At 43.3% G+C, this 27,190-nt stretch overlaps 1 protein-coding gene and 1 long non-coding RNA gene across 3 annotated transcripts in view; one reads left to right on the top strand and one right to left on the bottom strand.

Annotated features, from left to right (window-relative positions):
• Nucleotides 1-6,967, top strand: part of LOC135374487 (uncharacterized) — a 31,458-nt gene extending 24,491 nt beyond the window's left edge. Inside the window, exons 2-4 of one of the 2 annotated variants that reach the window (XR_010416923.1) lie at nt 1,552-1,767; nt 4,505-4,703; nt 6,956-6,967. This is a non-coding gene — a long non-coding RNA (uncharacterized LOC135374487). Of the gene's footprint in view, nt 1-1,551; nt 1,768-4,504; nt 5,030-6,955 lie in introns of those variants that run through there. The other variant, XR_010416922.1, reaches the window with a different exon arrangement.
• Nucleotides 1-27,190, bottom strand: part of LOC135374486 (eukaryotic translation initiation factor 3 subunit G-like) — a 38,518-nt gene that overhangs the window by 4,136 nt on the left and 7,192 nt on the right. Inside the window, exons 4-7 of the mRNA XM_064607448.1 lie at nt 10,797-10,856; nt 10,174-10,456; nt 3,545-3,658; nt 2,687-2,820 (exon numbers count right to left, since the gene is read on the bottom strand). Of these exons, the coding sequence (XP_064463518.1) occupies nt 2,687-2,820; nt 3,545-3,658; nt 10,174-10,456; nt 10,797-10,856 (591 nt within the window). The remainder of the gene's footprint in view (nt 1-2,686; nt 2,821-3,544; nt 3,659-10,173; nt 10,457-10,796; nt 10,857-27,190) is intronic.

A 27,190-nucleotide genomic window follows, 5' to 3' on the forward strand; every position in this document is an offset into this window, starting at 1 on the left:
ACATGCTTCAAAATTATCATCTTCATCTCCCGCAGTACACAAACTCTGCTCTTCAGGTTGCGAATAAGAAGTGCTTTCACTAAATCGCAATTATTCAAGATTGGCTCTCTAGACAATGCAAACTGCATACATTGTCAGCATATTGAAACTATCGAGCACATCCTACTGCACTGCTGTGCGTATGCTGTGGTACGGGAGAAATACCACTGCAGGACCAATGTCCTACATCCCAAAGGCTCTTTCACGGAAAGACAATCCAAAATTTGCAGCCTCATCTACTTTCCCCAGGAATCTGGCCTTGCTCAAAGGCTATAAGGACTGCTTGGACTTCTCGGCAATTCTGCAGTGACAGCCCTAAATCTTAAATTTCGTCCGTCATCATTCCTTCATCTGTTATCACACCCTCATCCTGGCGCAGCCCACATACGTGAGGCCAACAAAGGCATCACCGTTTACATTGCTCTGAATTGAAAGACTTCAGGCAGGAACTGTTACATTACAAGTTTAAAGGCAGGAACGGGCATTATTTAAATACATTGTAATTAAAACACTATTTAAAATATAAATACGTGTATTTATATTTTGTATTTAAATAGAGACTAGAACAATGTACATATTTATAATTATAAATACCAATCTTCAGGTATTTATTCTTGTAAATACTGACTCATATCCTGAAACTGCCCAGCATTTGACCTTTCGGAAGAAGGGCAAGTTCGGGGCACAGTTATACCGTGTTTGCACCAGCATATGCATGCGACAACCATTCAGGATGACGAGCTGTTATGGACAACGGTCGCTACTACCCAACTACCTTGTTGTACGAAGCATATTAGTCAAATTTAGTATAAGCCTTTGGTCATTGGCACATGTGGAGATGTTCATCTACTTTCAGAGTCTGATTGTACGGCAGAACAGAAGATGCCTAAAAGATGCAGTCTTCGAGAAATTTTTAATATATAAAATTGTCACGATAATCTAACAAATAAATGTTATTGTTGATTGCTGATTTATTATTATGATCATCCTTATGATGCCAGATGCCATCTTCCTCACAGTATCTGTGGTAGTAGTTACAGTATTTAAATACTGTATTTATGCAGTCCAGTTTATGTAATCCACAAGTCGTGGGTTTTCAGTGTCGTTCATCTTTCACTGTATTTATATTTTGTATTTAAATACTCATATTGAAAAGTATTTATGAAGAGTATTTAAATACCCCTTTCAAGAAATTATTTTGCATTTATATTTACATACTAAAAAAAATGTATTTATGCCCATCCCTGTTTAAAAGTAACTTGGTTTTGCTTGTGATTGTTGCTTGGCTTTATGGAAATAATTCAGACTCGAGAATGTACGCATTTCTTGCCGTCGATGAACAACATGTTATATAAATTACGTTTATGAAGAGCTATATTGGTATATTTTCTTCTGAAACTGAAGCGGTATTTAATTTGTTTTTCGTTAAGCAAAGGTATCACAATACAAAACACTTTTCACTAGAAGTGGTTTTTAAACTCTTTTTGAAACAAGGATTCGTCCCATCTCTAGACTGATCAATGGGGATCACGTCGTGACACCAGGAGGGAGGATCAAGAGCACTTCACTCGAATATGTATCCTCATGGATTAATGATGCGTGGAGAAGCCTTCCCCAGACCACCGTTCAGAACGACTGCGAGCAGCAACAAAGAAATGTCAACAGCGATGCGGAATAAATGCTCGTTCACTCTTTGCCCAGGGGTAAACCTCATCAACTTTTTTGCGGGTAAGTCGCAAGAGTCACCCGCCTGTTAGACTCGGGGGGAGCTTTAGAATCCGGAAAATACAGTAGTATATGCTATGAGCATTAAATTATGACTTAAATGTGCATCATCTCAAGGTCGAGATCAGTTTGAAATAAATAATACGTATACTTTATGCTGCATACTGGCTAGGTAGAAGAAGGTAAATATTACGCAGTCTTTAGACACATTCGACAGCGAGATGGCTACAGTAAAGTGTTGTCTAGAGCAGCGTTTCCCAAACTTTTGGCGGTGACGGACCCCCCGAAGCGATGAGAACCAATTCACCTCCCACACACACACAAATATACTGGGATACGCGCTGTGTACACTGCATTGGAGACCGCGTTTAATATGCGCGACAGGGTATAACAAGGAACGAAATTCCATTTGTGCAAGCATAAACATGGTCAAATGACTGTCTAGACAGAAGCGAAGTTGACTTCCGACGCCGCGTTCAGTGTGAAGGATGGTGCTGCTTGCTGGATGCTACGAGGGCACTGATGTCAGGTTCGATTGAAGACAGCAATTTTGGAAGTTCTGGGTGTTTGGAAATCGGGCAGCATGTACAAGCGTGTTTGTGGGGACGAAAATCCTCACTGCATATGTGAGAGACGGTCGCGGACCCCCACGGACACTCTCGCGGACCTCCAGGGGCCCGCGGACCACACTTTGGGAAACACTGGTCTAGAGAAGGGTATGGTAGAATTTTGGTAGTGATAGCGGTATCGCGTTACTTTTTAAAATTTGTAGCCAAACTAGTATTGCACTCCTTGTTAGTGGAGTGGCAGGTAGCGATACTCTGTTATTCCATTTTGGTAGCAGGTACAATGCTGAATGTCAGTACATCGGGATATCCTATTGACTATGATCACTAAATGTAATTGAAGCTGTGACACGTACCTTTGACTGTCCAGTCACCTTGTCTTTAGCCAAATAGATCCGAGCGATCTGTCCAAACGGCCTAAAGAGCTCCTGAAGGTCTGAGTCTCTCACATCTTCTGACAAATTTGTTACACGGATTGTAGCAGCTTCGTCTATAGTGGAAGAAGACATTTTTGTCTCTGTGAGGTTCAATTAACACCATCTGAGCCCAATGATGTCAAGAACAACATTTTGGCACAGTAATCCTGAAACAACCTCCGAATGTGGCCTCATGACTAGGATCATTTACAAGCATCACAATGTGTGTGCGGATAACACTGATAGTATCCACATCCGCACTGTAGCTGCATATTTAAGATCCACGACCGCATCAGCGTGGACACTGGGTATATCTGCAACCAATATATTTGTAGAAAAAAAATTTGCACAAAAAAATTTACTTTATAATACAACATTACATTAAAGCATCCAAACCACTCAGGAATATGATGTCGAAGAATTGCCCAGAAAAATGCTGTGAAAGGCACAGCAATGGAAAGGATGGCAATCGGCCCTTGTTAATATGGGCACGACAGTTACAAAAGATATTGGTCATAAAGCAAACTGATACTAACGAACAGTATATGACACAAATAACACAAGACCCTATGTGCAACACAAAGCTGCACTATTATTTATCGCAACATTGCAAAGAACATCTTAGTCTATTTACGGCAGTTTGGTTGATTTTCTGCTTTTTAATATTTCCCATTTGACCAACGGCGACCAGACATTGGCAGTCCTAATATCGAGGAAAGAATGCGCGCGTTTGCCCCCCATTTGTGCAATACAAGTTTTTAGGTGGATTTCTGGAAGGAAAAGAACAGAAGGTTTTACCTCTTGTACGAGTCTGTGCCATAGACTCTCCACGGCGGTTTGCGCCTTCTCGCATGCTGGGAGGGATGTATTTCCCTGACTTCACCTTCTCTTCCACCTCTTGCAATGGCACTGCTGTAGAAAGACAACCAATATTTTCCTCAGTAGTGCGTCACCTTTTATAAGTAAAGGCCTCGATGAGCAATCTGGACACAGAAAAGTGAAAACAGCAAAATGCCGCAAGAGAAAATTGTTTCCTAGAAAAGGCTGCAAAGGATGCTGGTAAGAGCTAGGTAAAAAAAGTAACAACTGGTTAAAAATAATAAAGAACACGTTACACTGCTGTTGAAATATGTTATCATCCAGCACAAATGCTTGGTATGGCGTGCCAAGCAGAGTACACGTGACCAAAGGGGTTCATGCATACTGCCAGATTGTAATGTCTCTTTGCCCTGCTTAAGACTGCGAGGAATATATTCACACCTAGGCCTATAAGTATTACGTGAGGCTGAAAGCTTCATGACGCTCCCATTGAAAATGTGTATGGCCACACATCCATAGAGAATCTGTGCCCAACACTGCTTTCTGCAATGGCGCTCGCGACATGGCCCAGAATGTCGTTGGATGGTAATAAGTGCAAAATGTTAAAATACTGTATACACCTGAGTAGTAATTTTCACGAGGAACCGTTTCTCACTACCTTCGAGAGTGCTCTTTTCGTCAAAGAATCAACGCCACTGAGGCAACTTTTGTACACGGTTTCTTACACACTGCATTGTCTCACAAAGTGTTGAGATATTCTCCGCTGCAAGTGGAGACAGTAGTCCCGTGATTCTGGTTCCTCATCCAGCAAGTGCCTTTGTAAAAGTCACCATTGATGCTAAGAATGATGCTAAGAATGCCACTGGATGTATTGGATGTTCCTGTTTAGAACATCCTCTCCAGTTTTAATGAAGGAGTTGTTTGGAATCATGTGCAAAGGTCTCTCTCCTCGAGGGAGATGTATCTTTTATGCTTTTCCAGGGAACTAAAACGTGTCTACGGGAAAAACTTGACTGCCACAGGAAGCTGACGTCAAGCTGCCTGAAGCTGCTCCTACAGCAGGAAATCTGGTTTTGTTAGAAGCTTTTACAGTGCCATGGAGCAGAGCGTACGGACTCCTAATTTCCTTGCATATGGTGTAAGCACTACGTCACACACTTGCTACTTGCATAAGACTGCGTAAAGCGCAAGCTTTGTCTGCTAAGTTTCAAAGAGTTGGAACACGTTCGCACGCCATTTCGGATACGGTGACAACGACAGGATTATGTGCACAAAATTACATACACAAAATCGTACCAACTCATAAGACTGGCTCATTATTAGTAGGGCCGGAATTTTCGGGTATTCGCCTATAAATGCCACCTAAATGCCACATTTTGGGCTTTTTCATCCCCTCATTGAATTGTAGCTTTTTTCAACATCTTTAGATGCCATAACCGTCTTTTTTAGAGGTGCAAGTGTGAGTTCGCCTTTCAGTGTTATGCTGAATGCTGCATTTTGCTTTTTGTTTCTGCACGTTTCCACATTATTTTATTATTTTTTTTGCATTTGGTTTTCCTTGAGTACCTTGGTTTCCTAGAAAGGGTTCATGTATATTTGGTCAAAAGTTTTGGCTTTTCATGGCTTTTCGAGATCTTTGAGGGTGGAGAGCTCAAAGTAGTATTCGATATCATGTGGTTCATGTACAGTACTCTAGCCTTTTTCCTGCATTCGGAAGCACCAACAAAGCCAAAGAATGTACCAGATTAATGTGGCTACTTCTGGATTTTAGGAGGCGAGGAAAAATTTTCTAGAGGTAGGGGAGGAAGAACTTCTACAAAAGGATTGATGTGAGGCGAGCAATATGTAAGAGTAAATTACAAGCGCAGCTGCACACCATCCCGAAAACGACCTTCGCAGCTCCATTATTATTTTTGCTTGAGAGATACTCGATAGAAGAACTCCTGTTTGTCAGTATGGAAAACAGAAACAGCTCAAAATTGTTCAATTCGCGTAACTTCTGTAAAGCAGTACCAACGTCCAATTTTTACTGACTGTACGTGCAGTGGATACTTGGCTGATGAAAGGAGGATGAACCGAGCAAGGTAATCAATCTCAATAACATGTCAAGTGAAAACTTTTTATGGAAGTAGGGTAATGTGAGGTGAGGAGAGGCAAAAAATTGAGACAACTACGCTGACGTGAGATGAGGTGAAGATATTTTAGAAAGCAGTTTGAGGTGAGATGAGGAAGATACTTGAGGGTGAAGAGGTGAGGTGATGTGAATTAATACGATTATCAAATAAATGGGCGTGACGCACAAAAACCAGCAGAAGTCGATGGTAGTCGGGACTGGCCAAAAGACGTGCCAAACAATAAGGCTCCCGATTTCACAACTGGTGTCACATTTGGTCACGTGCCCTGTGCTATGGGAATTATCTCAAAATATGGGCTCCGTGGGGAGCTGTTAGGGCCTTGTCTCGGCTCATGCCACGAAAATATGCTTTGGGGAAGAAGCACCACAATGGAAAGAGTAACCATACAACTTTCAGTATCGTTTTCACTTTCACTGCACATTTGGCAGAAGGTTTTGGAGCAAACATGGCACAATAAGTCACTAAAGCGTACGTTAGCAGCAGCATGTAGCAGGATCCACTTCTGGCTCTGTTTCGCACAAATGGCACTGGGTGATGCTGCACGTCATCTCCTGGTCTGGTCTGGACGCGTTCTCAGATTTTGCTTCAAGAATTGTATGTTGTTGGCCGATATCTCTAAGTGACTAAGCCATTTGTTTCATGTCTCTATGACCATTTGGTGACAAGAAACAAAATTAAGCATCAAGTCAGGAGGAATTTGCTTTTATCGCAGTTTCATTTTTCCCAAGTTTGGCCGCCCATTAGAAAACCTTTTAGTTTTGTTTTTGTTTTTTCCTCGTTGACTACACGGAGTGCAGAGGTGTATGTTTTAAAATGTTTTTTTTTGTAAAAAAAAAAGGCAAACTTGGTCGGTCTTCTCATTACTGGTTGTATTCAGTCTTTTCTGAGGCCTGTCGAAAATTTTCTGACGAGCAATATTTATAATTTATGTTAGCCATGAAATGTTGCTTTCCAGCAATATCAGTTTGATATTGAGGTGCAGCGTGTAGAAACTGCGGCTGCGCAAAAATCGGAAAAATCAGAAAGTAGGTCAAACATTCTTGCCAATTTAGCTACATCATTTATTGCCTCGAATTTCTTTCACGACTATCTAAAGGGCTTGCAGTTGCCGATATGAAAAAAAAAAAAACATGTTGCATTATTTGCGTGGCGAAGTCATCGTTACAGGGCTACAAAGTGAGGCCCCATTATGCGTGTGGTGGTTATAACCCCTCTTACATTTCACAACATAAGAGGCTAATGCACGTTTCAACAGAGGTTATGCTGCCCGGTTCCGTGAAGGTTCCTAATCCAATATACCAAAGCTGAAGAATGCAAAGGGTGTAACTTAGACCATACTACTACAAAAATACGAGGTAATAAAAGCAATGCTACTATTGCCTTTTTCAGTAATGGTCATTATTTAGTTACTGATTTAGTAATGCATAATGTAAAACCCCCGAGACCAGGGAAACACGAAGAGACAGGACACAACACTTGGTGTTCCCTAGGGCCCTATCCTCGTCAAAGTAATCGACGTTCATTACTTTAAATATATCTTCTGTCATTAGTGCACAATCGAAAAAGGCGTGAATATTAAAAGTGGTTGACACCTTTTATCAACCAATGGCCCAACGTGTTATCTTGGAAAGCGACCCGCCTTATCGGTGTTTCCTCCTGTGAATCCGAATGCCTTGTTGCTTCAGTTCTTTGGTGTCGGAAACGGGAAAACTCTACCGGAAGTAAAACTAAGTTTAGTGTAAAATGCGCAAAAAGCACGCTCATAATTTCCTTTTTTGCTGTTTGTTCATTTTCATGACGTACAGCTGTGCAAGACGCAATGTTTGTGTGACACCATGATTGTACTTGGCATTTATAATTGCGGTCTGCGGCCTTGAGATGGCGCTGATGGCAGGCAAAGGAACCGTAAAGGATTATGCAAAGGATCGACAGGCAGTGTGGTGCGAGCCGTAAACGCATTATAGAGAAATCTGTTGATCCTTTAAATCTTGAGCTTTATTTATGACCTTTTCTGAATTTTTCTCCTGTGTTCGTGTGCTCGATATGCGAAATGATAAGTCTCGTTTCAATATGCTTCTTTTGCTTGTGTGCTGTGAGGGCGCAAATGAGCGTTGATAGTTTTAACTCAACAAAAAGTGAACTTTCGTCGATGAGTTTCTGTGTGCGTACCGCTATGTTGCAAGAACATTGATTGTACGACACCTCGGACGACGCTTCCAAAATCGCGCCACTCTCACGCATACGAGGCGGTACAAGGGCGCCAGAAATTAACTGTGTTACGACGGGTGAAGCTGCGTTGTGCACCAGTGCTTTCTATCATTACTAAACAAAAACGAAGAAAGATATCAATTTTTTGCTGTGACGAGCACATACAGACTTTATACAACACAATAAATGGAAATGCACGTGCGGACTCATCACGAAAGCCGTCGCCACTCAAAGTAATCGACCCTCTTTTCGCTACATTACTTTTAAGCTTTCAAACTAATCTTTTACGTCATTGTTAAGTCAAAATGACGTAGGGTCACAGGTCCGAGATTAGGGCCGACAGGCTGCGAAGGAAAACTAGGTATAAATTTCCATTGAAATAGGCGGGATCTAAGGGTGGAGTACTTCGTGGCAGCCCCACCCTACAGCTTGTGACGTAAAGTAATCGAGGTCGATTACTTTTGACGAGGATAGCACCCCTAGTCTCGGGGTTTTACATTATGCATCATCTTCACCAGCTCACTTGCTTCTTAGCCTTTTTTCATTGTTATTTATTAACTCACTTATTACTTACATATTGTTACTTATTAATTAAGCGTTAACAAATTATCTTTTGCCCCGAGATGTGTCTATGCTAGCCTAAGCAAATATTTAATGCTTCCGAGCCTGTGGGTATGCTCCGAGCCGATACCATGGCCCTGCATTCCCATTCAAATTAATCACGCCATGTTTGAATTACTGCGCATTTCTCTGTATTCAAATGCACATGGGTTTGATGGGACCCTAAAGGCTGTGATTTCCAACTAATGGCATACCAACGACAGACTGATTGAAAACTGCAGCATGGTGCACTTTCCAATATGCTGCCAATGATGATGCTCGAGGCATCCCAAATGACTCTGCAAAACCCACAACTGTGACTCTAGTTATCCTTGCAGGACTGACTGTAGTTCCTTGAATGCTATCTCTAACGAGATGTTTTATTTAAAGCAAACCTGGTGCGTGGAGCACAAAGAATGTATCAAGGGTCTAGTCATCGCTGAGTAGGTCTGACTTTAAGAACTCCCGTACTTTGGGAAGCATCATTTTGAAAACAAAAATAAAAAAGGGGAGGAGGGGTGTTTTTTGGAGCCACATTCTTAATGATGATTGGAGGATGTTTAGCAAGTAGCTTAGTGCACCTTTAAGGGTGTCTATCGGGAAGTTATAAACATCCTTGACAAAACACCAACAAGGTCTGCTTTCTTGGCCTAAAGGGAAAGAACAAAAAACATGTTTCGTGGTGTACCTTTTTCTTATCTCACAGGCTTTTCTATTTCAGCCAAGAAGGCCGCAGAAAGCCAACCTTGCTGTTGAGTGTTTATTGAGGAGCTCCGCAATTTCCTAATGATACCTTGAGCTCCGAACCAATAGTTTCAACGTTACATAATTTGCTCTATCTAATTAGGTAGCAATGAGACAATACAATATACGACTGCTAGGAACCTTCATCATGCTTTCATTCCTATATCCCGATGAGCATTACTTGCAAAATCCTGCATGATGAGAGGCAAAGCTGTTATCCCCTGAGTGCAGACTTGTGCTTACGCGTTACTAAGTAGTTGCGTTACTTGTAATTAATTACTTTTCTGAGTAATTTTTTCGAGTAATCAGTTATTTTACTGTCAAAGTAATTTTTCGAGTAACCAATTACTTTCTGAGTAATCGATTACTGAGTAATTGATTACTTTTCCGGCAGATATTAGCTTATCTTTTAGATGTTCTGCCCCAAGTCAAGCCCCTGGTGCTTTCAGCCTTTGTTGGGCTGTTGCTGTTCTACTATAGCAAGCGGAGGTCATTGTAATGACGTTCTGGAATTTCAGGGTCTCTCTCTCTGATCTCTTCCTACATCAGTGTGATGTACCTGAAGATTGGAGGTTTATTGAGTCATGGGGAAGTTCCACGCAATGCTCTTCCACATCGGGTCAATGTCTTCCCTGGCAATAAATACAGTAGACGTACAGATCTCCTTATCCTAGGCGTTTTTGTTTTTGTTATCTCAGCTGTTCCGCTGTTGAATCTTTCTTTGTTTCTTCTTTTTTTTTTCTGAGGTTATAATTTGCGTGAATGCAGAGTAACGACTGGAGTAACGTGTTACTTTTTTACTCGTTACTCAATTACATTTGGAGTCGAGTAATTGGTAACGGTAATCAATTACTTTCTTCGAGTAACGGGCACAAGTCTGCCTGAGTGTTAGAAACATGTGCAACTAATGTAAAGGCTTACGTGGTGCTCCAGCTGTACCAGCCTTTGCTTCTTCCTTTAAGTGTTCGGGCAGAGCCACCTTGTCCTTGAAGGGGCACTGAGTCGTCCAGTGGTCCTCCTTGCAGATACGGCACTTGACCATCTTGGTCTTCTGGCTTCGCAGCTTGGCCAGCATGTCATCCTCGTTGCTTTGCTCTTCCTCGCGTGGGTTCACAAACTGCATCGAGATTTCCTCCCCTACAACCGTGTTTGCTGGGTTGGGGCCTGGGGGGTCATTCTTTGCGTCCCCAAACTTCTTCCATTGCTGTCAATGCAGGATCAATAAAGACTCCATTTTTATATTTAAGAAAAACAAGAATGCTGGCTGTCACATTTGAAGCAATTCGAGCAATTGCGCAATGTGTTGCACATCTAAGTGAAACACACTCCAAAGGTAGGAAGGGAGTTGCCTCAGGACAGAAGCCGCCGATATTTCGAACAGAGACTGTTCTTCTTCTGGGCGTTCTGTCTCTGTTCGAAATATTGGCAGCTTCTGTCCTGAGGCAACTCCCTTCCTACATCTCTACCGGTTCGCTGGATTTCTACCCATCTACACTCCAAATATTTTTTTCAAACGAGTATTTTTAGTGAAAACAAAAAATTACCTTTCTATGTGCCACAGATTTTGACACCTGCCGTCTCTCAACCTTGAAGTATCTCAGTACCTAAGAATGCAAAACTGAATTGTATATATGCTTCAAAAGTGGTAATCTCACCCACAAAACTGATTCTTGAATTCTGCACTGATATAATTTAGCTATGGTCTTTATAGTGCTAAGCATCCATAGTTTTAAACTGATAACAATATATTGCTCTATCTTAGAAGGAACAACATATTGTGTCAGATGTTTTCTTCTGGTTGGCCCTTGGAGTTTGTAACCTATCAATTGATGGACTTTGTTGTTCCACCCTTGAGAAAAATCAATTTTTATGGAAGGGGCATTACAACACTTCAACATATAGCCTATGGCCTGCAGACAAACCAGTGCCACCACTCGACTGTGGCTCATCATGTTTACATTTCACCTACTGCCATTACCTACTAATGTTCCCTCCTGATACATGCGCTGGATGGCAAGGAAATACTTGTTCCTCGTGGGAGAAAGAGAACAGACAACTGAAAATCACACCCTTTCTAAGCCATTTCTAAATTCAATGAAAATTGCACAATTTACAAATTTTTGGGTTGTGAGTGCAGAGCTTCTTGTTTTTATTTTGGTTTTCTTTCTCAAGAGGAGACTTTGGCTCAAAATTTAGAGGGCTCACACTGCTGGAGAGGTTTGTGGGGTGTTAGGTGTAAGTTATTTTCGATGGCTTTTAATTTGACTTAATGTATTTTATTTTATTACATTAATCCAAATAACTCAACTCCACACCAAACTGCAACATCAGAAAGGTGCATGCTAGTAAGAGCCAGTCACACACACACACAATTGGAAGGACAAATTCAACGTAAAAAGTTGCAAATTCTCTCAGGGATTCTGTCAGAGAGGAATTGACCAAGTTTCACGATGTCAATCTGTGACCGATGCGAAATCCCTCCGGGACATTGTTCGATTGGTCCCTCCTTTTAGGCCTGACGTGAAACACTCCCACTCTGAGCTACTTGATGCAGGACATTAACACCGATGAATGGTTTCTGAGAATCATAGTTTTCCATTTGTTTCTGCACTTGAAATCACCAGGATCTAGCAGCCAACACACCCAAAGGTTACAACTCAAAATTTAGCAGAACTAGCGGCCCCGTGAAAACGGTAAAAATGGAGCAGCACCTTTCGTGGGAGAAAAGAACACAGCCCTCTGCACACGAAAAAAATGCTAGAGGTGTCCAACCAGGACCACATTGGAGCACAACTGGAAGATAGAGGATTCATTGAAGCAGGGACGGCATCGTAAATGACCATTTCATTTAGAAAGAACGACGGTTATGACAACCAGAGAAGCATACCTGCCAACTTGGGAACATCCAAATTAGAAAGATTTCAAGAGCTGGGGAGGAGAAAGCCGATGTTTTGGAGGCTTTATTTTGCTTATGTAAGAGGGAGCACACTCGACCCCAGCAGACTCATCGGGCACAAGTTTTTGCAGCAACAGACTTTGCCTCGCCAAGAAACTATCTGGGTGTCAAGCTGTGACAAGGCTATGGGCACTTTCTCAAGAAGAACGTGAGACACAAAACTATATCTCTGTTCTCTTTGGTGATGCTCAACTGCCCTCACATTCAAGACTACCTCAGTAATGTGTCTCAAATTCCCATCTGGACTTCCCAGGAGAGCTTAAAGCTCAGCTACGCCGATTTTTGAGTGTTACAGAAGGGAATGGTACTCACATGATGTGTTCATAAGGGAACACTGATTATGTGCGCAAGTTATCCCAAACTCCTCGCTTTTTTTCGAAAAAGGGAATTTTTAGTTTCACTGACATTCCATCTTAAGGCCCACATACCTGTGTCGACGACACATTCGTGGTCTGGCCCGTGCTCCTGCTTGGCATGACATTTGGCTTCGATTTCTTCCGCCAAGCTGTCCGGTTTCTTCTGCGGAAGTCGTCTGCTGCGCAGATTGACATTGGGGAAGTGATAAACAGTTCGCTAGTAGGGAGCCAGTATATTTCTGGACTTCACCGAACGCACGAGGAACGTGAGTTTTGCTTCCTTCGACGCAAAGCATTTGCTAGGCCAGTACAGACTTCCTGGTGTGCTTCTGTTCTGTGCTGCGTGCCGAGAATGCGTGAGCATTTGCTCCCGTCTGCAAGAACGCTTCAGCATGGCAGTTCCAATGTTCCAAGCCACAACTTTCCGAAGGCGAAGAAAAAGCTATTGACTGCAACGATCGGTACAACTCCGACTGGATGCCACCTTCGAAAGCAGCGATTTCATCTGTTCATCTGGCTCATACGAATGTACGGAAGCATTGCGCAACCTTGTTTCACACGAAGCCGAAAGATGTCTCGTCCGGGATGCTGTGCCACCTTATCTGCAGCAGGAGATTGCAGGGGCAGGACTAGGCAGCAGATAAAGGTAGACACATATGTTAGACAAGTCAGTCATGCGGTGCAAATGCCATCACATACAAAAGAAAAATATGCTATCTGTCAGCTACTGCATCATCCTTTAGAGATCATAGGCCCTAGAGGGTGTATTCTCAATACAGATTGGAATTGCCTGATTTGTTAAATGATTTCGCAGGCATTCTAGCACCACCGAGAAGCTACACTACACGCCTCAATTATCACGTCTGGGTTTCAAGCTGAAGGCTGTCACCAGAGCCAACCAGACGCCCCTTCAAAGTTCATCTGTTTTTGTTGACGGAACAGTGACACCTGGTACTGAGAACATTTCATTTTTCTGATGAATCAAGTGCATTGCATCACTTGTGCTCAACTTCTTGTGTTTGTATATCCTTTGCTGTTGCTCGCTAGCTTAGAGCAACCATGCCTGAGGTGTTTATGTTCCTTACTCCAGTGCTTTCAGAGTACATTTAAGCAGTATCATCATCATATATGCATGGGCAGCACATCTTGTGTATTTTGAGTAAGGTATAAATTAAAATGTTGGCTCAGCTGTTGTATTCTGGTCACAAATAAGGTGTTCTTCCAGAGCCCTCAAGGGGCAGTTCAAGCAGTTTCATGTGTGCAACAGCACACACCTTTTTGCAGTTTGAGTAAGGTAATCGAAAATCTTCCAGTTATGTGGTTTCGGTCATAAATTATGTTTTTTGAGGAGTTTCAGGATTAGATTCAAAAAGCATCATGTGTGCAACAGTACATTAGTTTCTCAGGTGAAGTAAGGTAAATCTGTCCGCTGTTGTGTTCTGGCAATGCAGCATAAGCTTGTGTTGCATATCAAGTGGTATCATGTATACAAAAACTTGTTTATGCCTTTCTGTAGCTGCCTGGGCTAATATTGTGAGTACAGCACATTCCTGCAGAACATATCGGAGCATTTTGCGCGCTATTGTTGGTATGATCTGCAGCAGGGTATTGATAATGTTAATTATTCAATGACTTCAGCTAACATTTACATTCTTACTTCCAGGTAAACCTGTCACGTAGATGCCCTACCCCTTGGTATGCTTAGTTCATATTGTACGAAACAATCCACCTGGGAGCATTATTTTTCAATTGCAGTGCATTACTATCACAACACACCACACACTGCATGTCTAAGGTGCGTGTACAATACACAAACCTATTCTCAGGTGTAGGCGAGCTGGTACGCAATTACAACATGAAACAACTCACAGCGAGGTCGTAGAAGTCATGCCTTGTCCTCCGCGCCTCAGGTTTCATGTTGTTATCCTCACATGCAGATTATTTCACTTGTGCTGTGCAGCATGAGCAAAAGCACATATTGTTTTTGGTCACATGACACGGGACATTAATACGAGTGCAACCTTCCTTGTTGGACACCCACGGGGCAGCCGAAGATGGGTCCAAGTTACAGAATATGAGAAAACAAAAAATGGAAATGATCACAGCATTGTTGCCAGAAATGTCCCCCTTCTTCAATTTATATTCCTTAGTGGTACCTGGTGGGTGGTTGCCTGGCAGTGGTACCTGGTGGTAGTGGTACCTCTACCCACTCTTCACTGATAATGAATTACTGAGTTTCGGTAGATTCAATTCCGTTCAGATTCCACTAAATGGCATTACCTCTGGAGCTTTTCGAGGCGGAGGACTTTTCTCTGAAGCGTCAGCCCGCTTTCAATGCTTTGGTGCTGTGCGCGTTCAAAGGCTCTAGACAAACCGAAGACAAGTGCTCAAACAAAGGAATTCACATGTAGACTGACAGCACTTGTTTTTGGACTCTAAAAACTAAAACAACAAATTGCTGAGACCAGTATAGGGGGAAAAAGGGGCGAAAGGTCAAGGCCACTGGCACAGTTTGGGTCTTTTTGGTGCAAAGATGGCCGAGATTGTGGTAATTCAGCCAGGTTTTGTCAGACATAGCAGGGAAAACCCTATCCTACTTCCAAGATAGGGAGGTGTCCGACATAGAGAATTTCATTCCATGTAGTTTCAATGGGAGCCTGCCATGCAATGAATCATGGGGAGTTGTCCAAGGTAGGAAAGGTGTCCGACTTTGGAGGTTTTACTGTATTCTACATCATGTAATCTAACAGTTGTTTCACGTTTGATATTTTATTTATTTTATTTATACATACTGCGAGCGCGAGGCCCAAGCAGGAGGGGCCAAGCCCAATTTGAACCAAAGACAACTAAAAGTGATGCAGTACGAGAGCATCTGGGAAATTTTTTTCCAAAAATTGAACTATACAGCCATTTTGCCATACAATAATCAACAAAAGATACATTCATGCTCATTGGCAAAACTTCCTGAATGGAAACCTTGAGATGGAAGCGAGTTCCATTCATCTATGGGTTCTAGGGAAAAAACTTGTTTTGGTAGGCAGAGGTCCTCGCAAAAACAGGGAGTAAGCAACCACTCGTGCTGGCTACTCCTGGTTGCTTACTCCATTTTAGCCATGGAATTTACCCTGCATGCACCCATACCATGTCCAAACACGAACAACTGCTAGACAGCAGCATGTACTGTTGCCGTATAGCACTAATGGCTTGCGTCCTGTGATCGGAAACAGTGGTATCTTTTTCTGCTACAACGGTAAACTACAGTAAAGATTTAGAAATACAGTGTCATACAATAATGCACCATGGCCCGGTTTCACAACGCCAATTAAGATTTTGAACCGAGGTCAACGGGTCCCTTAACTCTGCTTCACTAAAGGGAGTTATTGTCACTGAAACGTCCATTATGTCACCAACTGACGTCTGTAAAAAAGCATTGTGTTAACTTCAAGTTTGAGCAACCTTTGATCACGGTTCAAGGTTAACAAGCATCTATGGGAAATGGCAGTTTGAAAAGCTGTAGAAGACTGTCATTAGAACGGGATACATGTCTACGGCGAAATTTTTTGCAGTGTGTGCTGTACCACGGAATGCTCTGCAGGCACTACCACAGTATGGTAACACTCTGAATACTGATTTGCTCAAAAAAGGAATGTGTGCGTTTCTTGTACTAACTTCCCCTATTGCAAAGTAGTAAGAAAAATGTTTTCAGCCAATGGGGAGGGAGAGGACATCATTCGGGAGGTCTCGTTGACCTACAGTGTGTCGTGTGTGAAGGTCATTTTGAAGAGTGTAGGTGGTACAAGACTGTGCTCCCACATTCTTGGCAGTGTTGACTCATAACCATAATAAAGTAGAGGGTACATTTGTTGCTTCATATATTTGTGTCATGGCAAAGTATGTAGAGATACATCTGTCTCAACATGCAGGTGCCAAAACTGCTTTTTGTGCCTAAAATATGACAAATAGTTGTCTGTTCAACACCACTAATCATGTGCCGGCCTCCATGACATGTCTGTGACATTCCAAAGTGATTAACATGTCCCATAGATGTGTGCAATGCTGAAGATGACTGTGTACCTTCTACGGATTCTTGTTTCAAGAACAGTACTGTGTGATTTGCTAACAGCGGCTGGCTACATAATTCTTCATACATAAGCACATACATAATTCTGGCTTCATAATTCTACATAAAAATATGTAAAGTTTGCCGAAGGAAACATCATGAAGGTCCATAGCGAAAAACCTTGAGACGAGGGATAGGAAGGGACATACACAATGTCTCAACATAGTGTGTGTATGTCCCTTCTTGTATCTCCTCTTCAGGTCTCGCCATCATGAACACTATCACCAGCTCGCTTACTCTTGAACCGTTCTTTCAATGATAAAGGTCACTTTCATGAACTGGATGGCAGCCAACGTGCTCAATAAAAGAATAATGGAAGGAGCTCAACATGATCCTTAGGCTGTGCGTGGTCATTGCTTTCTGACAAATGGTGACTTAGAATTTCAGGACAGTGCTTGCAGTGGTAGTATTCTTGTGTTCTCACCCTTGAAGCCCATTGTGTGTCATCAGTCACCTGTAATCTGCTAACATGCACATAGCTAAAACAAAGTATATTTGTATTTCTTTGAATACAGTTGATACAGTTTTTTACATGTTCTTTGGAAAACATAAATAAAAAAATTCTCTACTCTGCAAGTCTCCTGTTAGCTCTACAGAGAGCTTGAATTTCACTAGAAGCCACATGTGAAACCTAGACCAAACTAGTGTTTAAGGTCCATATAGGTCATAGATAGATACCATTATTATTATTATTAGGTCATAGGTCAGGCTTAGGTCCCGGTTGGTAGCAACGCAATTAACCCTTATTAAAAATTGGTGCAGGAGGTGACCAACATACCTAAATACTACAACTGACTCTCACAAATTTTGTGGTGTTATACTTTTGAAATAACATTAATATGCCGCAGTGGTCTTTTCTCCTTTGTTCCTTTTAACCTAGAAATATTAGGTCTTCGGCATCACCAGCCGTAGTTGCTGAGCATGCAGTTATTTCCGTTGAGCGCTGCAGTTTCATATTTGTTTGTCTGGACAAGCAAGCCCAGGCTTCCCCATTTTGATAAGAGTCTTTCAGCATTGACAGGGCATTTGTGGACAAGGAGAACATTTGGACTCTGTGTATTTTGCTACGAAGTGCACCGTACAAGGCAGAGGACAGCATCAACAATTTCCACCAAGGTTATTAAATTTGTGATAAAGTACATATACCTTTTGTCACTGACTAATTTCATGGCAAAGTTACTTGAGTGGCAGTTGTGCAATTTAAAACATGTTTAAAAAAAATAAAAAATCGGGTATGGGAAGTGCTGACTGGTTGAACATGTGGAGTACCCAATATAATAATTGGGGGTTTACGTCGCGAGACAACTGAGTGTGGAATACGCAGCACAGTGTAATGTTCCTTTTCTGGCAATGTTAGCATGGTTAAAGAAGTGGAAAATGTTGCACCTTAATAACATCTGTTGGGCCCAGCAAACAGGATACACATACCCTAATCTGAAGACACTATGCTTAACTCAAAAGCAGTATCAGATCGACCCGGACGTGTTTAGATGCGAAACTATTATGAATGAAATATGGCCTGTGTGGTATAGAACAATGCGCACATTCGAGTAAACATGCAAAAAATACGTATAAAGGCTCTCGATCTATGAGATAAACAACACACTACAACACCTTTTGTGCAAGGCAACTCTAATGACCACTTTCATATAACCGACGAATGGTTCAACGAATGCAGTTCGAGTGGTCACGATACATTCCTACGTCGTTCATTGCGGTCACGCTATGACGCTGCACAATACATGTATCTCGTTGTAACAGGCCTGGCAATCGCACGATGTGCACACGGGCAGAAGCCGGTCTTCTTTCTTTGAAGACCTGTCCTCTGCAGGTATATGCTCAAACGACCACAAAGTCTTGCGTTGTTGCTCAATCGCTCCCATTCCTAAACGGGTCGACGTGAATGGCAGCTGAACGGTTGAACTGCCAAGTTCTCGAGCACATAGTCACAATTTCACGCCGAAATGTTGAGATGAGTTTGCGGTTGTTGTTTCCATCGTTCAATAGTTCTCGGGATTACCTCGGATGAAACGCTCATCGTAGGCGGCAGCCATAACTAAATTTCCTCGCAATATGGTCTACTCTATAGGACTGTGCGACAAACTGGTGGCGCCGCGATGCGGCCTCGGAGAAAGTACCTTGCGTGATAGCCGCCGGGTAGCCAGCTTTGTTTACATGTGAAGTGTGGGAGTCTTTTTTTTGCCACGCTGGAACTGTTGCATCGCTAACTGTGCCAGCACCTAAAAGAACTCTTCATTAGGGACCAGATGTTTCATTTCTCGTGATTTCTATGCTTCCAATACCACCGAGCACTAGACTCGCAGCGAATAGCGTTTGTGACGCGCGTTTCGGCCATTGCATAAGGTGTGCACAACATGAGCGAATATATTCTATTTCTTTTGTTCTAGTTTCAATGAAACTGAATGAGGACCTGCAAAATGATCAATGATTACAGTTGCCACTTTCGTGACGTGTGAAACGCCGCTGGATACTGTATCACCGTCAAATGCACCGACCAAACGGCAACCTATTTCGAGATAATGATTGAGGTGTTTCATCGCCAGTGCCCAGAGCCGATATTGCTGCCGGTAATCTGGTTGACGAGTCTCACAGAGAGAACGGAAGTTCTACATTGTCCAAAAGGTTTAGTATTTACGCACCGACCATTTCACAGCTGCCATGCCGCAGCTACGGCGGTATAGCCGAATTTCTTCTTTGAGGATCTCTTTAGCGTTATTGTATCTGAAGATACTGGAAAAACTGCAGTACAAGTTCAGACAATAAGTTGTGACCTTACGTGTTTATTTGTATGGATAAAACGGAAGCACGATGTAGATTTCAGTGACGAATTAAGCTATGTGTGTGCAAAGAGGACGTAAGGAATACGAGACGCAGTCAAAAACATGATATTACAAATGGCTGGAGTCAGAGAAATACACGTATATAGCCTTCGAGCAAGTCAGGATTTTGTGAGGCGTCAAATAACCATCCTCTCGACGTAGCACTTACAGGTGTTTTGACCAGACGGACGCGAGTGGCTGTTCTCCTTACGCACTGTTACATACATTATAAATACGGTGGTTGCTTCTGTGTAGTTTGTCTCCATTCTCTTCGTTCGCGCCCCAGAAGGTTCCACATTATTTGCACTTCGAAAATTAGCCCTTCTAATTACGGCGGTCGCCACGCAAGCTACGGTTCCACTTGAGAATGCATAGAACGGGCGGCGTGGTATCACGTCGGATACTTCCAAGACCGCCACTGGCGGCGCTGTCGCGACGGAGCAGCGCGCCTCCTTTAGGTGCGCACGGTCCCTATACTAGAGACCTGGGGCGGATTATTGGCCACTTGTTGGTGCGTAGCGCAACGTCGTCTCCATAGTAACGCATGCTGCACGTGACCCGCTTCATCGTGATAAGGAAGAGGTGACCTTACCAGTCCTCCTCAGGTAACCGAGGATGCGGCTGTAGAGTATGTACCACTGCGCCAATCTACAACGTTGCAAGCTCATTGGCCCAGGCTGCGTGCGCGCTCCGATTGGTCGACAACGTTTTGAAATCGCATTTTGTACGCGCGCATGTGTGTGCAGCGTCCCGGCGGCCGTTTCAGCAGTTTCAGCATAGTTTCGAAATAGCTCGCATCGGTCGGCACGGCGTCCGTCCGTTCCTGTGTTCCGTGTTTCGGTGATGTCAATCGGCAGAACAGTTTGTGATTCTACGCGTGTTGTGCTGTTCCTGGACACGACTATTATCCCACGTACAGTCTATCAACTACGGAACTGGAATGCTTCGTGGGCTGGTGCGGTTGGAGCGTGAAGAACGCGTTTGGGCGCCGTCGGATTTTGAGGCCTGACAACAAAGACAGGATTACGATTATGTGCCTCACAAGCGCCTTTTCCGCTCTGCAAACAACGAAAGAAGATGCTCATCAAAAATTGGCCGGCAAGGCGTCCTCTCGTGTTCCGTGTGTCGGTGATGTCAATCGGCAAACGGTTTGTAGAAGTGTTCGCTGGTTTATTCATGTGATTCAACGTGTGTTGTGCTGTTCCTGCACACGACTATTATCCAACGAACAGTCTATCAACTCCGGAACTGGAATGCTTCGTGAGTTGGAGCGGTTGGAGAGTGAAGAACAAGCGCGGGCCCCGTCGAATTTCGAGAGCTGTGTTCGTTTTGCTTCAAGTTCGAACTTAGTTACAGTGCGTCAGCAACGCAGTGGACTTTGTATTCACAGTGCAATCATTTATAAGATCTTTGAATCAGTGCTTTGTGTCAAATAAATATTTCTTTTAGCCAAAAGAAGCTTCAGTTATTTTGAATATCGGGTAACGGCGGTAGGCGTGAAATCCGGTAGAAGTCGATGGTAGCCAGAACCGGTCGAAGGTCAGCCAAAGTTAAGGCTCCTGATTGGCCGACTGGCATTGCATAATTTCTACAACGTTGCACTCTCATTGGTGTGTGCCCAGTGTTGTGTGAATTATCTCAAACTATGGGCTCTATGGGGAGCTGTTGGAGCCTGACCTTACTCGCAGTCTGCCACCATCACCGGGCGTTCGTAGCCATTGGGCGAGGAGGTCAGCCGCCGCAAAACGCTGCGATGTTCGTTGTTGAAAATCGCGCTTGTGTACGCGTTTCTAGAGGACCAAGAAGCTGCTTCAGTGGAGTCAACGAGGACATTTCGTGGTCACAAGGATGTCTTCACGTGGTTGTCGGAAGAGCAGTTTGTTTCCTTCTTCAGACTGTCCAAAGCTTCGTGTATACACATACAGGATGTATATGGAAACATCGAGTGTTTCCCATGTAGGGAATGTTATGCGCTCGCATAAGCTGAGTTAGTGTGTCTGTAACCCACCATTGTGAAATTAACTTCGTCTGGCACACGCGTGACATTTCTCTTATTTATGAAATATTTGGACGCTGCAATAAAAAAAAAAAACTAACAATACTCGTGCAACCCATTTGTATGCCTTTTCTGCGGAAGCTTGTGCGCAAAACATTGTGATATTGGAGCCAGTGCCTACAGGAATTAGCCAGCACATATTTTGTCCGTATTGTTAGTAACTCTGATTGGCATACTAGTATAGGCGGTCAATGCTTCCTGAGGTCCGCCGTTGTTGTTCCACCATTCTCCTTCGTTCTTCAAGGAGTTGGTGCGATATTGATGATGGCCTCCTCCTCCGTTGAGATCTGCCTCCGCTCCACACATTTTGAGCTTGGCTGCTTGTTGTAACCGGTAACTCTCTGGAAGCCTCAGCAGGTTGTGCGTCGTCCTGAGCTCTTACCCGAATAACTGCTTAGTTTAGTTGTACAACTAAAACGGAGGAGGAGGTCACTCGAAAAGCTCAGCAAGCACACCATAAGTCCAGCAAATAACTTTATCCTCGTCAGTATAGCAATCTTCCACGCGGCGTATAGTGCACAGATCACCGTCCTCGTCTTCTACGAATGTGATGTTAAATAAAATATGCAATTAATCCTCAACACATGTGTAGCGTGAAAAGAAAAAGAGGCAGCTCCTAGCGCAGAGGATTCCCTTCGAGCCAGCGACGGCAGCAGACGATTACCGCACTGCATTCGCATTGGCTGATTTCGTGTCTTACGTGCTCATCTAGCGAAGTATGTGCAAGAAGGTTTCTTCCACGCTGTAACAAAATTTATATTTCTTACAGGGTAAATTCAAACTAAGTTAATGTCGTCAAATTAGGCTTTTTGCTTGACAGACTTGCGTCTGCCATCGGGAGTAGTGTCATTGCTCCTCATGCTGGCGAGGCTCGCCTACCCAGCGGACAACGGTTGGCCTATACTGACCACTTCAAATCGTGCGTCGGCAGCACGTGCTTGCCCGACGGTGGGCGTTGCCACGTATAGGCCCGACGCACCGATACAATGGCCAGTATCCTCCCATTGGACAAATGGCATATCGCCCATGGAGAGCCGGGGACAATGGGATAGTTACGGTAGTGGCCACTGCACGCGCCACGTAGCATATTGGTGGAGAGGGAAAGACACTTCACTCTTGCACCGACTTTCGTGCTACACAGCCTACCATGTATTGCTTACGGTTTCAGCAAGTCAGCTGGTAACGAATAGTGCGAGCTAGCGCCATATCCCATAGCCTAGCAGCGATTGGTCAGAGACTCCTACGTCCACGGTGCTGGGAGTTTGTGGATGGTCAGGGTCTCTAGTATAGTAGTAGGTCGTGCTTCAAAAAACGGGAGAAGACGCCAGGGAAGTCAGAGAAAGCCTCGGCTTTCATCCAATCAGAAGCACGATTCTCTATCTACGCAGATGGAGCAGGTTTTTCCCATCTACGTCCACAAAAATGGCTGCGCCCATGGCTTGTTTTGGTTTCTTTGATTAATTAAGTTTCGTAGTAGGAAGACAAAATTGAGAAACAAAAGTGCGTTTCGGGGGCAGTTGGATGTGCTCATTCTGAATATCACAACTGTTTTAACCACTCGGGAAATCGGCGTAGCTGACCTTTAAGGCTTCGGTCCCACTCCTCTTGTGAGAACTGCCATGTTTACCAAGAGAATGCGCCGCTCCTATTTGTCTGACGTTGGAAGTATTGATATCCTAGGAAAGCATTTTTTCTATACAAATGTGCTACAGCACCCTTTTGTTTATGCATCGCTCAGTTGTTCTACTATAAGCGAGGAACATGACCATATTCTCATTTTTTGCTCATCTTTGCCAAGGTTTTACGCGAAGAAAAAGAAAATAGCGCTATGTAGTTTTTTCAGCGTTGTGTCCTGGGATACACAAAGTGTGCCACAGCCCCGTATTATTGATATTTGACGTAGGTAATTTATAAACACTCCTAAGACAACCTGAAAAATTGGATTTTTCAACTTGTCATTTCGTATGTTCTAGTGCTTGTTTGAAAGCAAAATCCGCACTGAAGAGAGACAATCATGCACAGAACAAATCCTGAAATATTCACCGTAATCGGTATGTATCAAGGGGAGCCCGAATGCCTAAAAGCTACCCGCCTCACTGCCCAGCGAAACCGAAACCGATGGGCTGTGGCAAGCGAGATTTACCGCGTAAGTTGGTAACCATGGTTTGCAAGTCCCAGCCTTCCCCGAGAGATGTCGCAGGCAAATACCGAAAGAAGACGTTTTCTGCTACACCTATACGCTGTTTCTGCACTTTTCGTTGTCTTTTTTTTTTTTTTTTTTCATTTTCTGTCATGAACTTTCTGTGCCGTTCATTTTCTTCATTCTTTTTTTTAATGTAGTGTATTGGTTTCATTGAATTGATGTATCAGCATATTTATTGGAATTAAGATGAATTAAATACGTAACGGCAGGTTACGGCAAAGGTTCACACTAAGAAGACTGCCTACCGCATACATTTCGCATATATTTTGGAGTGGTAATCAGGACGTGTTTCTCGCTCATCTCAGAATCACAATATAATTGTTCTTATTCCTATCTTGTGTTTGTATCTTGTTTGTAAAAGGTCTCTATTCGATATCCGCACCCTCTAAGTTAATCCGCGCATAGTTTGTCTAGATGCAACAAACCCGATAATGTTCCTGGGTCTAGTCACTTAGATGGTTGTGATAATAAACTTCACGGAGAGAACATTTCATTATTAAAGATGAACGGCGAAGTTAAAAAATTTACGTGTAGCTGAGAAGGCGCTTGCTTCATTTCTATTTTACTGGTCAGTCAAATCGGTTTCCAATACGAAAAGCAAATAGGAGTGTCCTCTTTAGCATAACCGGGTTGTGCCTAGAATAAGTAATCAATTTTGTACAAGAATCAGTACTCAGTTTCGCACAGACTAGGACTCGAACTATAGGCTAAATTTCGTCCATTTTCATCTCGTTCTCATATACATTAGCATGCTAAGAACAACGCAAATTCCACCGGTGGTCGAGCCCCGGAAAACACAATCTGGAGTGTCCTTCAGGTCCCTGGTTGACCTTGTGTATTACAAAACGCGACAAGATGTGTCTTTTTGGCCCTGTGTATTGTTTGTGAATGTTGATTGATTGATTGATTATGTGTTTAAATGCACAAAGGCAACAAAGGCCATAGAGCGCCAAAACCATGAATGTAACGTAGAATGTGTTGTGAATGTAACGTAGAGTAGTCATACTCAGGTTGGAGATCGTGGGCAGAGCCGTAGCGACGGGGTGTGCGAGAGGGGGTAGCCGCCCCGGGCGCCCTCGGGGGCGCCAAACAGCAGACCCTGGCAGGTTGGTTGGACAGGATAAAGCGGGAACGAAGGAAATTTGAATTTACTACTCGCCGGAGGATTTTCAGACTTCCGGCAATTACCTTCTGGAAAATCTTGCCACCATTGAGGAATACTTTGGACAATTTTTAATTGCGGAAAATTTATTTTTTCAATTAAACTTTGAAAATTGCCAAGCGAACCTCACTTTTTTACAGAAATATGAAGTCCTCCAGGGGATAACCACAGACCCCCCCAAAAATAGTACAAATTCGGCTTTAGCCCCGCCTGCTTGGTTGTCACAAAGAAAAGGCCACGGTATTTGAGGGGGAAGTGTTCCCGCCTTTTGTTTTACCTTCCTTTTCGCCGCGTTGACCTTGATGCTGATGACAACCGTCTTTTCACGTCTTAAGACCGGTTGTTTTAACCGGTCTTTATCACAAAGGCCAAAACAAATGAAGGCGGGGACACTTTCTTGTCTAGACTTAGATTTCGTGTGCGTTTCTCTGCGAAAATCAAGCAGGCGGGGCTACAGCGTAATTTAATTTTTTTTTTTTACTATTTCTGTTGCGATACTGTGCATAGTCTTTGCTGGGTCTGCGCTTATCCGTGGAAGACATCATATTTCCGTAAAAAAAAAAAAAAAAGGAAGGTTTGCTTGGCGTATTTCGAAGTTCAATTGAAAAAAATAAATTTCCCGCAATAAAAAATTGTCCAAAGCCTTCTGTATTCTGGTCTTTCGCATTGCATGATCTCGAAAAGCTTCTGTAAAACGTTCCTTCCATCTCCAACGTCCTTGACAGTTGTGAGTGAACATGTACGCATCCTTACATATGTGGCTTCCCAGCTGATAGTTTTTCCTATGAAGCCACAAAAACGTGGTAGTTAGTTAGTTAAATAACTTAGTAAAATTAAAATAAAAACATGGTATTTCTGTAACCATGTCAGCTGCTTTACATGGCATATCGTATCACCAAAAATGCAACAATGCCATTCACCTTCCTGAAGTTGTACAAGTTGATGCATAACTCTCCCATCAAGACAAGAAGAAAAGAAAAAAAGGGTGCCGCGGAAAATGTGTGATCAACGACATTTAGACATGACGGAGCTACGGCAGACGAGGACAGTACGGAAAGGGCACCACACCGCCCTTTTCCATATTGTGCTCGTCTGCCGTAGCTCCGTCGCGTCTAAAATGTCATACCAACCCCACACTGCGTTGTTAGTCAATGACATTTGTTTGTGGGATAAAGTTACACTAGCACAACTATGTGGGGGCTTGAGTGTCTGCCCCACTGCCCTGCAGTGCTGCTGCAACCGGGTCAACGTGACACATGGCCACAGGACGAACGACCGAGGAAAAACAACGAAAATGCCCACGTGTATTTCTGACATTCTTGCAAGGTTTCCACAGAGTAACATATTGGCTTTGGATCTAAACGACTGTTGTGGACAGAACTAAAAATCGTACCATCCTATTTTTGCCCCTAGTAAGCAATGCGTGCGTGTACAATGAACGCTTGCGGCATTTCGTACAGCATCTGTTTCGTTGCAATCTTTTCGCTACGCGGCGGACAAGCAGCCCTGCTGTCAAATGTCATAGAACTGTATTCGTTATTATTATATTACTTATCACAATGAAACTGCAATTATCACAATAGGCTAGAATCATAACAATTACGCCCTTCGCTGCGCATGACAAATCAACTTCGGTCTCCCAGTGCCACTGACAACTTCTATGACAGCGAAGCCTGTTAGGGGCGGAAAGCAGGCTGTTACAAAACAATTGTCAGTGCTAGGCGTGAATACTATTGCCCAGAGAGAAAAGAATATAAGGCACGCGCGTCTTTGTCTCGTTCTGTTTTCTTTCCAACTAGTTTATTTGTTTTCTACATGTGGGGGAACTGAACGAATAACCGGAGCATTGGAAGGAGGGGGCACCACGGTAAATGTTTATTATGCAGGCAAGGGGAAGGGAGTGCTGTCACGTCCATTTTGCTACGAAGAATTTTTGTCGCACGATAACTATCTTGCAATGCAAATGCAATTTCTTCAATTGAACTCTGAAGTCTGTAGACGGATCCTCCGTTTACTCGCAAGTACAACGATCGCCTCACAGCTAACTGTGGGCAATCAGCGCCGCGTAATGCGATGGAGACGACTGAAATAAACTAGTGAAACTGACGACATTTCGTGGCGAAAGATCACACCTTTCGTCATCTCACAAAGCGATAACACGAATCGCAGCCAAATAGAAAAAAAAAAGTTATCTCCGCCTTTCATGGCACTTTGCCACGACCGCTACTATGCGGAATACGGACAG

The sequence above is a fragment of the Ornithodoros turicata genome, unplaced genomic scaffold, assembly GCF_037126465.1.
Source record: "Ornithodoros turicata isolate Travis unplaced genomic scaffold, ASM3712646v1 Chromosome67, whole genome shotgun sequence".
NCBI classification, from domain to species: Eukaryota; Metazoa; Arthropoda; class Arachnida; order Ixodida; family Argasidae; genus Ornithodoros; species Ornithodoros turicata.